Here is a 15,179-nt window from a genome sequence, read left to right on the forward strand (position 1 = left end):
CTGGTACAGGAGCTGCAGGAGCAAGCACAATAGGGCCATGGAAGAGCTGAGGGCTCTGGAGGCTTCTCCATGGCATAAATTATTAAAAAATGACAATAACTCAGAAATTCCTGTGTTTTTCACAAATCGCTCTTGCATTTTATCAGCTGACAACGCATCATGAGCTTCTGAGACCATCTGACCACTGCAGGAGAGCTGTGTCTCAAAGAGAGCAGCAGGGAGCAGGCAGCTTCATCCAGCTGGTACAACTCCACCAACGCACCGTGCACCTCCCCTGCGGCAACCGCTGCCGGCTGCTCTCACCCTGACTTCCCTCCTCCACTGACTTCAGACCGCTCCGTCCCGTCCGCACCTACCAGCTCGCCGAGCACTGCTGGCTGCTTGGGCACTCCAGGGCTCCCAGTTACTTAACCCTGGCACCCCGGGTGCAGCCAGTCACCCCGTGGCTGCAGCTCTCCACTCCAGAGCTGTTTCTCATCACAGCTCCCTGGCGCTTCCCCCACAGCCCCGTGTGGTGCTGGATGGGTCACATAAGTTTCTGTATTCAAGGCAGCCAGGTTGCTAGTGAGCACAACACTGTGTCCTGGAGAGCCAAAGGCACATGGTGTAACCCACCAGCCCGGAGCTAAATGATGGCTCCGCTTTGCTTACATTTAATCAGCTCCTTCTGCGCTGTACCGAGTGTTCTGCTATAGGTCTGCATCGCCTGTCATGTGCTCGCACCCACTCTCCAACTGATTCATTATTTTTTCCCTGACAGAAGCACGTGCATGCTGCAGGTCGCGTTATATATATCTTCAAAGCCTTCTCTGGAGTTTCTGTGTCAGCTCGTCCTCCTCTGTTCGACACCCCAGGCCTGTGTCGGGTCCCTGACAGACATGCGGAGTCTGCTGCTGGGTGAGCATCTGAGCGCCTGTCAGGAGCGATTCCAAGCCCCCTGTTCCCTCAGTCGCACGGCCTCTGTAACGAGCCTTTGTATCGTACAAGCCTTCAGCTGACTCCTGCTGTGACCGTAGCGCTGGGACGTTTGAACAACCCTGCCAATGCACTGCAGTCAGGGACCCAAATGTTACCAGGTCCCGGATTTCAAGACGTGCTATTTCAAATCTGGGGCCAGCACCAAAATAATCCTCCTAATTTCAGACGCCGAAAAAGCTTCTAAAGCTCAAATATCCAGTGTCTCACAGACTATTTCAGGATGGTGTTTGTGTCCATCCTGAATTTCTCTGCAGGCATCAGGGCACTGAAATCGCATGGCTTCTCTTAGCATCGTGCATTTCCTCTTTCCATGCCGACCTGTCTTTGCTACCCGGTCTCTTGGGGTCTGTGTCCATGCTGCCCAGAGAGCAGAGCTGTTGCCCTTGTAGATACTTCCTTCTGGAGGTGACGTCTTCAAAGGTAAGGACATACACTAATGGCCCACTGACTGCTCTGCTGGTGTTGCTTTTCCTGGGAACTAGAAGAAGCCTGGGAGCCAAGGCTCTGTACAGTTAGTGAGCCAGGCTGTCATTATCTAACAGCCCGAGGGGGTATGAAAAGGTTGGTTGCCAGAAGAGCCCTCAGGACATTGCAAACCCTCTACCTGAGAGCCCTCACGCTGGCGAGGATACAGCGGAATGGGGCATTTCTCCACTTCCATGCAGTTTCACTGCCCCTCTCCCTCCAGGAGAACGTGCTGACCTGCTCCCTGTGACAGGGGACAGGCAGCAGTGCCCTGCTACAGCCAGAAATTGTGCATGCCATGCCAAGCGGCTGAATAATGGGGGAAAAGGGAGCAAACCTCATATGTTGAGCACGTGCAGCCGGGCAGGGCTGTGAGGCAAGGACTGAAGGGCAGGCAGGCCAGCAAGGCGGCGACCAGAAGGACCTGACTCCGAACCCAGATCGTCTCTGCCTGACTTCCCAGGGCTGGAGTGGCTTTGCAGGCTTCTCCCTGAGAAGAAATCAAAGTGGTAGTGAATAACTGAGCTGCTCCAAGTCAGTGGCCTCTCTGTGAAAGCCCCAGCCTGGCTGTCGGGTGGGCTGACCTTTGCCGCAGGTTCTGGGTCAAAGAACCTGCGCAGGCGGTGGGTGCCAGTCCTCTGGCAAGCCTGCCTTCCCGAGGGATCAAACGTTTCCCCCCCGGACCCACGGCGCTGCCCAGGGGAGCCAGCCCCAGCTCCATCCCAGTCCCAATCCCAGCCCCAGCCCTGCAGGAGCCGGACCTGGGTGGACGAGGGCACCGGCGGGGATGCGGGGACCCGCGGGGATGCGGGGACCGGCGGGGATGTGGGGACATGCGCGGACCGGCGGGGATGCCGGGACCGGCGGGGACATGCGGGGACCGGCGGGGATGCCAGCCCTTGCTTTCATCCCTAGATGGTGCTCTGAGGCCGGGCAACGGCCGGGCTCCCCGGTTTGTGCCTCCCCGCGCAGCGTCCTGCCGGCGGCAACACAGCGGGGCTGGGGAGGCGGGACCCCCACCCGGGGCGGGACCCCAACCCTGCTGACCGTGGCAGGAGCAGAAGCCTGCGCAGCGCTCCCCGCTGCGGCATCCCCCGGCCGTGGGGTACCGTGCCACGGATGGACGCATCGACGGGCCGCCCCCCCCGCCCCTCCCTGCTCCCCCCCCCCCCCCCCGCTGTCCCCCTTTCCCCGCCGCAGCCGGCACCACGCCCCCCCCCACGCCCGCAGCACCCCGGCCCGCTGCGCCCCCCCCCCCCCTCCCCCCCGCACCCCGGGCTCTGCGGGTTCGGCGCCCGCCGGCCCCGCGGGGTTTTCCGATGGCCGCGCTCCATTAGCGCCCAGCTCTGCTCTTACCACGGGCGATGGCAGAGGCCACATCGACTGGGCAGGGGCGAGAGCAAGCCCTTAATGGCCTGGGAGGGGAAGGCTGCTTTTGTTTGTTTTCCTTTCTCTGTCGGGCTTTTTTTTCTGGTGACGTTTAGAATTATGGCCGCTTCGTATCGCCTGGCCAAAAGCTGGGAGAGACCTCGGGCCCTCCTGCGAAGGCAAAGCAGGGCTGCTAAAGCTCGAAGGAGCCAAGAGGCCTTTTGCCATGCAGAGCTCATGAGCCTGCATGCAGCTGCTGGGGCAGAGGCATGCCCCGCTCTGCTCCCGGGCAGAACCCGGGCGAAACCGAGCTGCGCTGAAAAGGAATGCGTTTGTTCAGCAGCGCAGAGGTTTTCAACACCGTTTCCCGATCATGAAATCCAAACCCTTTTTCTCCCCGTTTGAGATTATTGCTGTGCTTCTTGAAAATATTTTTAGTCGCAGCGTGTATCAAAATGTTCTGCTGAGCAAGTTTCGGGCGAGTTGAAAGGTGCCAATGACTGTTTCTTTTCAAAAGGGTTGTCCAAAAGTGTCACCAAAAATAAAACATGAAACAAGTTGCTCAAGTGTCGAACAACAATGACATTCATCTGAAAGCTGGGAAGAGTGACAGTAGCATAGTTAGCTGTCATGGGGTGGAGGATCTGAACCAGTGCCTGGATCTTATTCACAGGGAAAAAGTCCTTCCTCTCCCCATTATCCTTCTGGTGTTTGAATAGCTTTCAGTAAGGAGCCAAGGAAATTGTTCAGAAGACAGGAAAAAAACTATGGGTTGTGGACAGATAAACAAAGGAGGAGTGTCTTCATCCTGCAAATCCAGCTGCCAGCCCCCCGGGATGAGGGGCAGGTCCTGGGGGAGCCTGGGGACATCATGCTCTGGCAGGCAATCAAGGTATCTTCTCTGAAGAGCACAGGACAAGGAAGTGTCACCTACCTGAAAGGTGATGCTCCAGATACCATATGCAAAAGTCAAAATATCAGGTGTGTTTACAGTTGTGAATGGGTCGGAGAGCTGATCTGCAGACTCCTTAAAAATGTCGGGTCTTCTTTATAGCAAAGAGCCTTCCAAGGTGGATACTCCTGGTGGCCTTTCATGGGCTGCACAAAGGAGTCCCCAGTGTTCAGCCAGAGGGACGCTGGTTGAGATGGATGCTGCTGCTGCATGGTGTTTGTGTGCACGTCCTTAGGTGTTTACGGGATGAAGCTGTGGTATAGGATGGGTGACGCCGACACGTGGGCCAAAGGCATGTAGGTACGTGCAGTGTGTACTCGGGCACGAGTACTCTGCGATTCGAGCGTGCAGGTACAGAGGTACCTGTGCACAAGGATGCATGTACCGCTGTGCATCAGCAAAGCCTGCAGGCAGGCGTGCAGCTTGCGGAGGCAGAAGAGCACTTTTTACTGGGAGGAGCGACTGCACCGTGCTGTCGGATGGGCTGTGTGTGCCCGAGGAATGTGCCATTTTGGCAACATAAGCACAGCTGCTGGAGAAGCACCTGATGGGCAGAGGTTTAGCCATCACCTCTGCTCTCCTGCACTCTGGCTGTTCGTCTCCTTCCCTCTGCCCCCTCCCCTCAGCCCCCTTCTCTCCCTTGGGTCCTCCTCAGGTCTCTCCCCTCTCTAATGATGTGGCAGCGTTGCCAGCTTTCTCCCAATTTTATTGTGAATGGCAGGGTTTTAGCTTGGTTTGCCTCAGTGGCTTGGTGTCTTCTCCACTGTGATGCCAAACATGACATGAAAAAGGCCAGCAGGTTCAAATGTACGGAGGGGGCTAGGTTCCCGGCATGGCCACGTGATGCTTATTCCTTAGCCTTATCGCAACATTTTGCCATTTTTCCCCTAACATTCCTGCCCTCCGAAGCGAGGGCTGGCAGCACTGGTCTGTGTGCTACCTCCATTGCCCCAGCTGTGCATGCCCGTGGCCTAGGTCCACCTCAGCTGCCCCATCCCTGCCTGGGCTCCCTGGGAGCTCGCTCCTTGGAGATGAGCCTCCCCAGAGCTAACAGGCCACGGGCACTTCATCCCCACCAAGCACTGCCATCCGCCTCCAAAGGTTGCTCTACCTCGGCGGCAGGGTGCGCAGCCACGTGAGTTCCCCTTCTCCTGGAGACCACCACCTCGGTCTGTGTCCTGGATGCCCGTGTCCTCGCACACATAGTCCTTCTCTCTCGGTCCATTAGTTTGTTTCCACTGCCATGGCCAGTGGCAGGCACCCAGCTCTGAAAGCTGTATTAAAAGCCAGGTCAATACCAGCCCCTGCTTATTCCCTTTGGGGAAAATAAATAAATAATAAAAGGAGGGAGGGAGGGACTTCGTTACTTAGCAATAGGGATGAGAGGTGGGACAGGGACCCATGTGGAAAAATGAGGCTGCGTATCAAGTCATACATGGGAAAAGCCAGGAGGCACCAGGATCATGAGCTCCTGTCCCCACTCTGTGCCCAACGGGAGGAGAGGGAGGCGTCAGGAGTGATGCTTTTCCTTTCCCCCTGCCCTCTCCTGATGCTCTGCTCCTTGGTTGCGAGCGATCTGCTCTTCTTTCATCCTCCCACCAGCTCCTCGTCCCTTCTTGGCAAGCCTGGCCAAAGGTGTCAGATCACAGCTTGGGTGCAGAGCAAACCCGTGCAGGGCAGCTGTTCCCCCACAGAACCGGCACGCCGGGGTGAGAAATGGCCACGTCTGGGTCTAGACCCATCTTGTGATCCCTGCTCTTTCTCAAATGCACTGCCATATTACCTCACCATCTCGTCTTCTTTTTCCTCTCCTCCTCCTCCGCCTTCCTGCTGTGCTTGCTTCTTCCTCTCACTCCTGCTATTTCCTTCCTTCCCCTGCGGCTTCTTCCCCGCTTCCTCTTGCTTCTTGAACCAATTCCAAATTGATATCGAGATGCTGTTTTTCTGCTTTGTAGATCAGGGCTTGGGTAGGACATAATTTCTTCAGCCATTCCCCCCATAGCCCAACTGTTGGGTGCCCAGAGCAGCTCCCTGAGCTACCTGTTTGTCTTTCTGTCCTTATATCATCTACAGTTTTGAAGGAGTGATTCTGCTGCTTCTAAAGGAAAAGTCTCGCCAGGTTTTCGCATCTTTTGTGAAATGACAGCAAAGTGATGTTACAGGTCTAGCTCTGGCTGACGCCCTCCCTCGTTTCCCCTAGTTCTTACTTGCCTTTAGTAAGAAAAGAGGTTTGGAATTTTGGGTTGGTTTTTTTTGAGCCTTACATCTAGAGCAGCCTTGCATGTCTCTGCCTCTTCATCAAGCATATCTGTAACCCTCCCCTGGGCAAAACTCTCATTATCTCCAAAGCAAGCAGGATTGTTTGACCCATCCTACTTGTGATTTTAATGCAAATGCTTCCTTCCATACATACATTTTGTATGATTTTTCTCCCTAAGCAAATTCTCTGAGCCTCTTATTGTAGGTCTTTACCAGGGAGGCCCAGAACAGGGGACCCCTCGTGGTGGAGCTTCCAGGCACCAACACCATACAAACAGCAAATGCCAGCACTAATAACTCTCATCAGTCTCTATACCAGGCTGCAGCCTTGGAGTCTCTCCTTTGCTTCCAAACCTCCCCCTGGGATATTAGACTTTATTAAAAATAAATAGTTACAAATTCAGTTTTACAGCTGATGGCAGCAGGGAGAATGGAGGAGGTGAAAGGAGCAAGTTGAGGGTCTGCTGTCCAGTCAGGTCACTTGTCTGCCATCCTGGCCACGCTGTGCCGGGGAGCAGTCTGAGTGTGCCAGCACAGCGCCCTGCCTCCCCTGCCACGCGTCTCAGGAGAGGAGCAGGACGTGTTTTTCAAGAGGACTGGGAGAACTGGTTCTGAGTCCGTGGAGCCGAGCTGCTTCTGGAGGTGACAGATGCCAAAAGGCAAGGAGAGCGCAGAGTGGGCTACATAAAGTGTCCTTGTCTCCTAGCTTGGCATTTGCAGTGGAAGAATATGGATTTCAGTTCTCGTTCTGTTCTATATACAAAGAAAGACTAGTGTGCGGCAAGCAATAAACATGCAAGCAAACCCCTCCCTTGAGATCCTTCCCCACTCCCTCCAGGAGTCCCAAACTCTCCCGTCCACCCTCCTCTGGTCAGTGCTTGGGTATTGCTCCTCTCCTGGTGATGGTCATGACTCTTGACAGCCATGGGGCTTACCCATGTCGAGAGGGGACAGAAAGTCTGCTGTTGCCTCAGCAGCAGAAACACTTGCTGCGTGTCCCAGTCTGTCTGCTGAGGGCAGGGACTCCTGTCCCATCTCTGAAGATGAGAAACCAGGCGTGCTGCTCGCCTGTCTCTGGGTAGGAAAGGGGTCCTAGCACAAGCTGCACACATGAGAAGAGTAGTGTACCCTCACTCCTCCTCTAGGCAGTATGACTTCACGGGAAAGAGAGTATATCAGAGCAGCTCCAGGCCTTGATGTACTCAGGGGCCGAGAGGCAGTCACGGGAGGCATTTTTTGGTGGGCAAGGGACTTATCCAGCTACGTACAGGTGCAGAACGGAAGAGGAGACGGTGGGCGACGGGTGTGGAACGGGGAGGCTGGAAGAGTTAGATGGCCGACTCCCTGCGGTATGAGATTGTATCTAGGGGCAGAGTTGCCTGGAGCCGCTCCAGGTCCAGGTGGCTTCCAAAATCCATCATCTGGATGACGCCTCCCTCCTCCTTGGTGCTGCCCCCTAACACCACACCCACTTCGTCATCATCTTCATCTTCATCTTGACTGACAAGAGCCAGCTCGTTCTCATAGCAGAAGGCACTGGGAGGTGGGGGAGAAGGTAGGATAGTCATCTTGCTTTCTTGCAGCTCCCGGGCTGAGCAGCAAGGTGTGCCAGCTACCTCGTAGGTCTTGTGAAAGCGTGAATAATCTACTTTGTAGTGGTTCTTCTCCTCAAACACAACTGGTTCAAAACGATGACCCCAAAGGATTTCACTGGCGAGGTAAGAGCTTCGTGCCTGTGTGGTCATGGCTGTGGCTTCCACCATCCCCTCCAGGATAACCACAATCTCAAAGTTCTCTGTCTCCAGCTCCTCCTTGCCAATCCCGTAGAGCGGGCTCTCCTCATCAATCTCATGAACGATAATAATGGGTGAGACCAAAAATATACGATCGAGGCCCACGTCATAGCCCACATTTAGGTCCCGCTGGTCCAGGGGCAGGTATTCCCCTTCCTCTGTCATGTAGGGCTTGATGAGCTGGGCTCGGACGTGGGCCTCCACGATGTGGCTCCTCCTCAGGTTGCCCACCCGCCACATGAGGCACAGTTTTCCATCCCGCACGGAGATGACCGCATGGTGACTGAAGAGAAGGGTCTGGGCCCGCTTCTTGGGCCTTGCCATTTTGGCCATGATAGTGCCAATCATGAAAGAGTCAATAACGCAGCCCACAATGGACTGGACCACAACTGCCATGATAGCCAGCGGGCACTCCTCAGTCACGCAGCGGAAGCCGTACCCAATGGTTGTCTGTGTCTCCACTGAGAAAAGAAAAGCTCCGAGGAAGCTGTTCACGTGCATGATGCAGGGCTTGAGGAGAGAGGGACCACCTCCCACCACCGGTGCATTGAGGTCGCCATGGAAGAAAGCGATGCACCAGAAGAGGAAGCCGAAGAAGAGCCAGGAGACCAGGAAGGCAGCGGAGAAGATCATAAGCATGTACCGCCAGCGCGTGTCCACACAGGTGGTGAAGATGTCAGCCATGTAGCGCTGAGACTTGTTACTCAGATTGGCAAAGTAGACGTTGCACTGGCCATTCTTCTTCACAAAGCGGTTGCGGTGCTTCCGCCGAGGGGCATGGCCCCTGCCGTTCCGGCTGTGCCCGTTCATGCTGCCCAGCGCAGAGACCTTGTGTCCATCCTCTTCGGTTGAGACGATGCTGTACCTGGAAGAGAAGAAACGGGCATTTCCAGCAGAAATACATGAAGAATAACAGCAACCACTGAGACGGCGAGGGCGGGAGACGCGGGGGTGGCTCACAGCGCTACGGTACCGTGGTAATGAATATCATAACAGCACATTTCCCTGGTTATTGCACCGTGGTTCCACCCTGACCAAACTGGTGAAGCTCGGCTGCAATATTTGCAGTCTTGCTGCCAGGAGGTTGCATCTGGCAAAGTCCTGACAGGGCAGCAAAGCAGAAGCTTGTAGCGCTGTGCTTCCTTCCAGTCTTTGTGGTGAGGAGGGATCCAAGGCTTTGAAGCCTGACAGCAGCTGGGACAGCCAGGAAGCCTGGGAGCAAGCACCCATGATCTGGCCACATTTTGGCCCTGCCAATATATAAGGCCGGGAGTTTCTATTTTCTCCTCTGGTCTCCTCCCTCATTTCATGGTGCATTGGTGACAATGTTTATACACTTCCTGCACTCAGGACAATTCTGTTGCCACAGCAACGTGCGTGGCTCCCAGCATCCCGAATCCAAAGCCAAAGATGTAATTTGGAGATCAACAGCCAAAGCACTGGCAGTTTCCCTGGCAGAAGATCCACACACACTTTCTGGGAGACTTTTTCCCCTCCAGCTCCCCTCCCTCGCAAGCGGCACCACCGCTGCCCCTCACGTGCTGCTGGAACAGTTGCAGATATTCCTTCAAGATATGATGGCAGAAGAGGTTCTGACCACTGAGGAAATCAAGCGAGTGCACAGACCCACCAAGGCCACTCTGCCCTTGTTGACCGCCGAGTCACAGCCTCCCAGGACCCCTCAGGCTGGCAGCATCTCCCTCCCACCCACAGTGTTGACATGTCAGCAGGAGCCCTCCAGCACAGGCTTTATAACCCCCATCCTCATCTCACAGCAAGGGAAGCACCAGTGGCTGGAGTTGTGGTTCCTGGGGACATGGGGCTTCTGCAGCGCTGGTGAAATCTGTAATGGCTGGTCCAGCACCACGCAGCACTTTGCTTCTCCTCCATAGTACTCCTCTGAGCACTGTCCCCACATATGGCATGCTTTGGATTGGAGAAGGAGAGAGGAGCTTTACCTTGGAGGAGGAAAGACTGTGGCAGGTGATTTGAGAAGAAAAGACTGAAAGGCAGGCTGGAGGTAGGGCCTGAGGGGCCAGATGAGGAGGACCAGGCCACCGGTGCAGCAGCAGCCCTTGGGAGGAGGGTTACTCACCGGTTGACTCGGACGCTGCCCATGGCTCGCTGTATCATCGGGTGTCAGGTGGCTGCGGGAGCTGAGCGGGCACGGGATCTCATGCAGCAGCTCTCACACGGGACCGGGCGGCTCCAGGTTTCACCTCTGGTGAGCTGGGACCCACGCTGCCATTGCAATTGCTCCTGGGCACCTGCCTTGCAGAGGAGGATGAAGTAAAACCTGGTCAGAGCCTCCCCTGACAGCACCTGTCCCAGTCCCAGTCCCAATCCCAGTTCCAGAGCTGGGGAAACAGGGCTCCCAGCCTTTCGCTCAGGAGGGGTCTGGAGGTCTTCATGGGGCACCGCGCTGCAGCCTGGCTCTGGCAGTTGCAGAGCTGATGGAGGAAGACCGGGATGCACAGCCTGCAGCTCCTTGCCCTCCCCGGCGTCTGCCACTGGAAGAGGTGCAGGGGTGGCCGGTCACCGCTTTCCAGACCAAGGGCACGACAGTTGAGCAGCTTGCAGGGCCCTTGCCCTGAGCCATTATATTAATATCATAGCTTACGCAGGGACGAGAGCTCAGCCAGGCTAAATACCTCTCACACAAGCACTAATGAAGCACGGACATGCACGGCAGACCTCAGGAATCCCCGTCAGTCCAGCCTGACCCAGAGGGGATTTATTTCCAGGGGGTGCAGCGCGTCTCCCCTGTTCAAACAAGAGACAAAAAGCGATGGACAGAGCCAAAAAGGAGAACTGATGGAAAGGAAGGGCTTAGGGGTAGCTGAAGAGAAGCCGGTTAGAGCAAACAGACCTTGCGACATGCCCTGTGTGCAGCATCCAAGGAGCGGCTCAGCAGCAGAGCCCTGGGGAAGACGTCCAGCAGATGTTACGTCCCGACCCGTTCCTCCCCAACCTGAGGAAGGGGGAAGCCGAAGACTCAAGAGCCAACCTATCCCGCCTGTCCAGAGCTGCTGGGAAGTGAAATGCAGTGAGGGGGGAATGACTCACAGATTAGGAAGGGCTTTGTACACCCGTGCAAATCCTGCACTGTAACCTTTGGATTACAGCAGCCAGTGCGCAGCGCAGGACGCAGACGGAGCCACTTAGTTTGCTTCCTCCCAGCCTCAGCGATGAGCAACCGGTGGCTGCCACATCTGGGACAAATCCAAGGATTTTTGGGGTCAAATCCAAGGTTTACAGCTGCTTGCAAGTGGTCATGCATGGACAGGAGACTGGAACAGCAAGTGATGTTGTCTGGGACGGAAAAGCTGGTGAGAAGCATCCTTCTACTGCCCATGTCAAGGGGGCTGGAACCAGATGATTTATAAGGTCCCTTCCAACCCAAACTGTTCTCTGGTACTGTGAAGAAAGGTCACTTCATGCCCACAGATGACCCTGCTAGGATAAGGCTGAGACCCATCTTCAGTGATTACATGGCGAGTTTGGACTGCAGGGTCTCACAGGTCTTTCGGGGGTGACAAAGGCAGGCGGTTTAGGTATACCCCCCACGCCAGCTCCAGCCAGGAGAGGAAGGGCATCCTCTCCAGCCAGCGCCTTCCTTAGCCAGCCCGGCTAAGCCAAACGCATCCTTAGCCCGCACTGACACCGACCGCGGAGGAAAGGCACTGCCGCAGCTCACACGTGCGGAAACTTCACAACTCCCTCAAGCTTTTTGAGCACCACCACCTCCCTTTACCCAGCTGCAGGAACAGGTGCACAACCTCTAGACTTTGGATTTCTGGCCCAGGTGGTGGCCAGCTGCAGAAAAAGAGGTAGGAGGACCTAAGGAAGCTTCTGCTCACTGAAACCATGTGCAGCAGCACCCGGATCTCTGCTCCTCCCCTTCCCCACCCCACCAAGAAGGGGCAAAAGAAGCAGATGAAATGCAAGGGATTTGCTCATCGCTGGTTCTCGCTGGTACAGCTATGGAAAGGGATGGGCACACTGTTGAAGAGCGCTGCGTCCCGTGCTGCTGTGCTTCCTCCTGGCTCCAACATGGCAGCTCAAGTCAGCCGCAGCTGTGGCACAGCCTCTTACGCAGAGCCCACCACGGCTGGACCTTGCAGCTCAGAGCCTGGGAAACATTGGCTGCTGGCTCTGCAGTGCCAGAACAGAGCATCAGCAGCTCAAACTACATCACTCTCTTCAATTTGTACTTCATCACAAGAAAAGTATAGCTATGAAGAGTAAAAGCCATGCATCAGAACGCACACATTCGAGCACGTGAGAGCAAATGGTTTTAATACAGGTTGTCGTGGGAGATCAGTGGTCTCGGTCCATATATTCATCTGTAGGACCCGCACAGAATTGATTTCACGGCTCTTTTCAGGCTTCGTCTTCGGAAATTTTGCCGGTAGATTGGAGGACGTCAGCAAGAAAATGCAGCGACTGCAGTCCAGAGGCGAGCTGTCCGATGGACCAGGTTGCGCCCAGTATTATCTTGTGGAGGCTTTGCACGGTGAAATCTATGTTGTGCTTCACTGGCCCCAGGTTGGTGGTTTGGCCCGCTCTCAGGTTTTCGTTCTCCACCTTGGAGCTCTCCAGCTCTTGCTGGAGAATGGAGACCTCCTGCTTCAGCTTCTCCACGTTGCTTTCTGCCTCCAGAGCCCGCTGGGTCATTAGCTGGAGACTCCACTCAGTCCGCTGGGCAAAGGACTGGAGCTCTCGGACTTCCCTCTCCTGTTTAGCCAGGCTGGCCTTCAGCTGCCTCTCCAGCCTCCGCACCGTGCATGCCTGGCTCTCCAAGGAGCCCTGCATGCTCTTGATCACCTTCCTGAGCACAGCGTTCTCCTCCCTGAGCACGTCGTCGGTCATCTGCAGGGACGGGAACTCCCTGTCCTCAGTGGCCTGCTCGGGCAGCATGTGGGACTCTCCTCCCCTGGTGCACTCTGAGTGCCCCAGATAAGGGTCGCTGGCATGTTCCCATGGTGCAAAGGCGTCCATCCCCAAGTGCTTACCCACGCTGCGCTGGAAAGAGTCATCGGAGCCACACGGTGCCATACTTGCGGTTCGGAGAACGTGCAACCTCTGATGCGTACGAAGGTGACAGGTTCGGCTGTGGTCCTCATCTTCAGACAAGCTGCCAGGCGTTTCCTTGTCTTTGTAAAATGGTTCCTGAAAATCCTGAGCTTCCTCCTCAAGCTCCAGTGCATGCTTGGCCAATCTCTTGGCATCTATTCTATTTTTCACTGCTTCGTCTTTCGATATGTAGGCGTGCCTGGCATTTGGGGAAAATGAGATGGATTCCCCCAGATCTTCCACCTGACTGTCACCTAAGCTGTCATGGCTCTTGCACGGTGGTGGACGACGTGCAGGGAGGCAGAAGTAGCTGGGTTCATCGTAGTCCTCATCGTCATGATCATCTTCCAGGCCTTGAGATTCTGGGCAGACCCTCTCCATTGACCCAGAGATGACAAGCAGCCACGCCATTTTTCAGGACGATTTGGGCTGCAGCAAGCAGGAGGATCCCAATTACCCTCCTGGAGCCCGGGGTCACGCAGGCAGGTGACACTGACAAGCAGTGTGCCAACCTCCGCAGCCTCAGCAACGCTCGTGGGGGAAGAGGCAGTCTCCGAAATCCCTCCACTTCGATCACCAGGGCGTTCGGGAGTGAGCGGAGAGGAGGACCAGGCACCTCTGTGGGCAGAACAGGAATCCCTGAGGTCTGTGATGTCATCGCATGACATCGCCTGCTGTGAGGCTGTGACCGGGGGGGGGGGGGAGGGCAGGAACCAATCAAATCACAGAATCACAGAATCACAGAATCACAGAATGTTCGGGGTTGGAAGGGACCTCTGTGGGTCATCTAGTCCAACCCCCCTGCCGAAGCAGGGTCACCTACAGCAGGCTGCACAGGATCTTGTCCAGGCGGGTCTTGAATATCTCCAGAGAAGGAGACTCCACAACCTCCCTGGGCAGCCTGTTCCAGTGCTCCATCACCCTCAGAGGGAAGAAGTTCTTCCTCATGTTCAGACGGAACTTCCTGTGCCTCAGTTTGTGCCCATTGCCCCTTGTCCTGTCACTGGGCACCACTGAAAAGAGCTTGGCCCCATCCTCCTGACACCCACCCTTCAGATATTTGTAGGCATTTATAAGGTCCCCTCGCAGCCTTCTCTTCTTCAGGCTGAACAAGCCCAGTTCCCTCAACCTCTCCTCGTAGTGGAGATGCTCCAGTCCCCTCCCCATCCTTGTAGCCCTCCGCTGGACTCTCTCCAGTAGCTCTTCATCCTTCTTGAGCTGGGGAGCCCAGAACTGGACACAGTACTCCAGATGAGGCCTCACCAGGGCAGTGTAGAGGGGAAGGAGAACCTCCCTCGACCTGCTGGCCACACTCTTCTTGATGCACCCCAGGATCCCATTGGCTTTCTTGGCAGCCAGGGCACACTGCTGGCTCATGGTTAACCTGTCGTCCACCAGGACACCCAGGTCCCTCTCCGCAGAGCTGCTCTCCAGCAGGTCCACCCCAAGCCTGTACTGGTGCATGAGGTTGTTCCTCCCCAGGTGCAGGACCCTGCACTTGCCCTTGTTGAACCTCATCAGGTTCCTCTCTGCCCAGCTTTCCAGCCTATCCAGGTCACGCTGAATGGCAGCACAGCCTTCTGGTGTATCTACCACACCTCCCAGTTTGGTGTCGTCAGCAAACTTGCTGAGGGTACATTCTAACTCTTCATCCAGGTCACTGATGAAGAAGTTAAACAAGACTGGGCCCAGTACTGACCCCTGAGGGACACCACTTGTCACCAGCCTCCAACTAGACTCAGCGCCGCTGATGACAACCCTCTGAGTTCTGCCATTCAGCCAGTTCTCTATCCACTTCACCGACCACTCATCCAGCCCACACTTCCTCAGCTTCCCTAGGAGGATATCATGGGAGACTGTGTCGAAAGCCTTGCTGAAGTCAAGGTAGATAACATCCACGGCTCTCCCTTCGTCTACCCAGCCAGTCATGTCATCGTAGAAAGCTATCAGATTGGTCAGGCATGATTTCCCCTTGGTGAATCCATGCTGACTACTCCTGATAACCTTCTTTTCTTCCACTTGCTTGATGATGGCCTCCAGGATAAGCTGCTCCATCACCTTTCCCGGGATGGAGGTGAGGCTGACCGGCCTGTAGTTCCCTGGGTCCTCCTTCTTGCCCTTTTTGAAGATTGGAGTGACATTGGCCTTTCTCCAGTCCTCGGGCACCTCTCCTGTCCTCCAGGACCTCTCAGAGATGATGGAGAGTGGCTCAGCAATGACATCCGCCAGCTCCCTCAGCACTCGTGGGTGCATTCCATCGGGGCCCATGGATTTGTGGACATCCAGAT

At 55.7% G+C, this 15,179-nt stretch overlaps 2 protein-coding genes across 3 annotated transcripts in view; both read right to left on the reverse strand.

Annotated features, from left to right (window-relative positions):
- Positions 1-6,363: 6,363 nt before the first annotated feature.
- KCNJ4 (potassium inwardly rectifying channel subfamily J member 4) overlaps positions 6,364-15,179 on the reverse strand; it is a 33,313-nt gene continuing 24,497 nt past the window's right edge. Inside the window, exons 2-3 of one of the 2 annotated variants that reach the window (XM_075428189.1) lie at positions 9,911-10,082; positions 6,364-8,680 (exon numbers count right to left, since the gene is read on the reverse strand). In XM_075428189.1, coding sequence (XP_075284304.1) covers positions 7,351-8,680; positions 9,911-9,948 — 1,368 coding nt within the window. In that variant the 5' untranslated portion in view covers positions 9,949-10,082 and the 3' untranslated portion in view covers positions 6,364-7,350. Of the gene's footprint in view, positions 8,681-9,910; positions 10,087-15,179 lie in introns of both variants that reach the window. The other variant, XM_075428190.1, reaches the window with a different exon arrangement.
- On the reverse strand, positions 12,199-13,302 carry LOC142362166 (endosome-associated-trafficking regulator 1-like). Its single transcript, XM_075428149.1, has one exon. It carries the CDS (start codon positions 13,300-13,302, stop codon positions 12,199-12,201), a length of 1,104 nt encoding a protein of 367 aa, XP_075284264.1.

This window comes from Opisthocomus hoazin, chromosome 8, assembly GCF_030867145.1.
Source record: "Opisthocomus hoazin isolate bOpiHoa1 chromosome 8, bOpiHoa1.hap1, whole genome shotgun sequence".
Taxonomy (NCBI): domain Eukaryota; kingdom Metazoa; phylum Chordata; class Aves; order Opisthocomiformes; family Opisthocomidae; genus Opisthocomus; species Opisthocomus hoazin.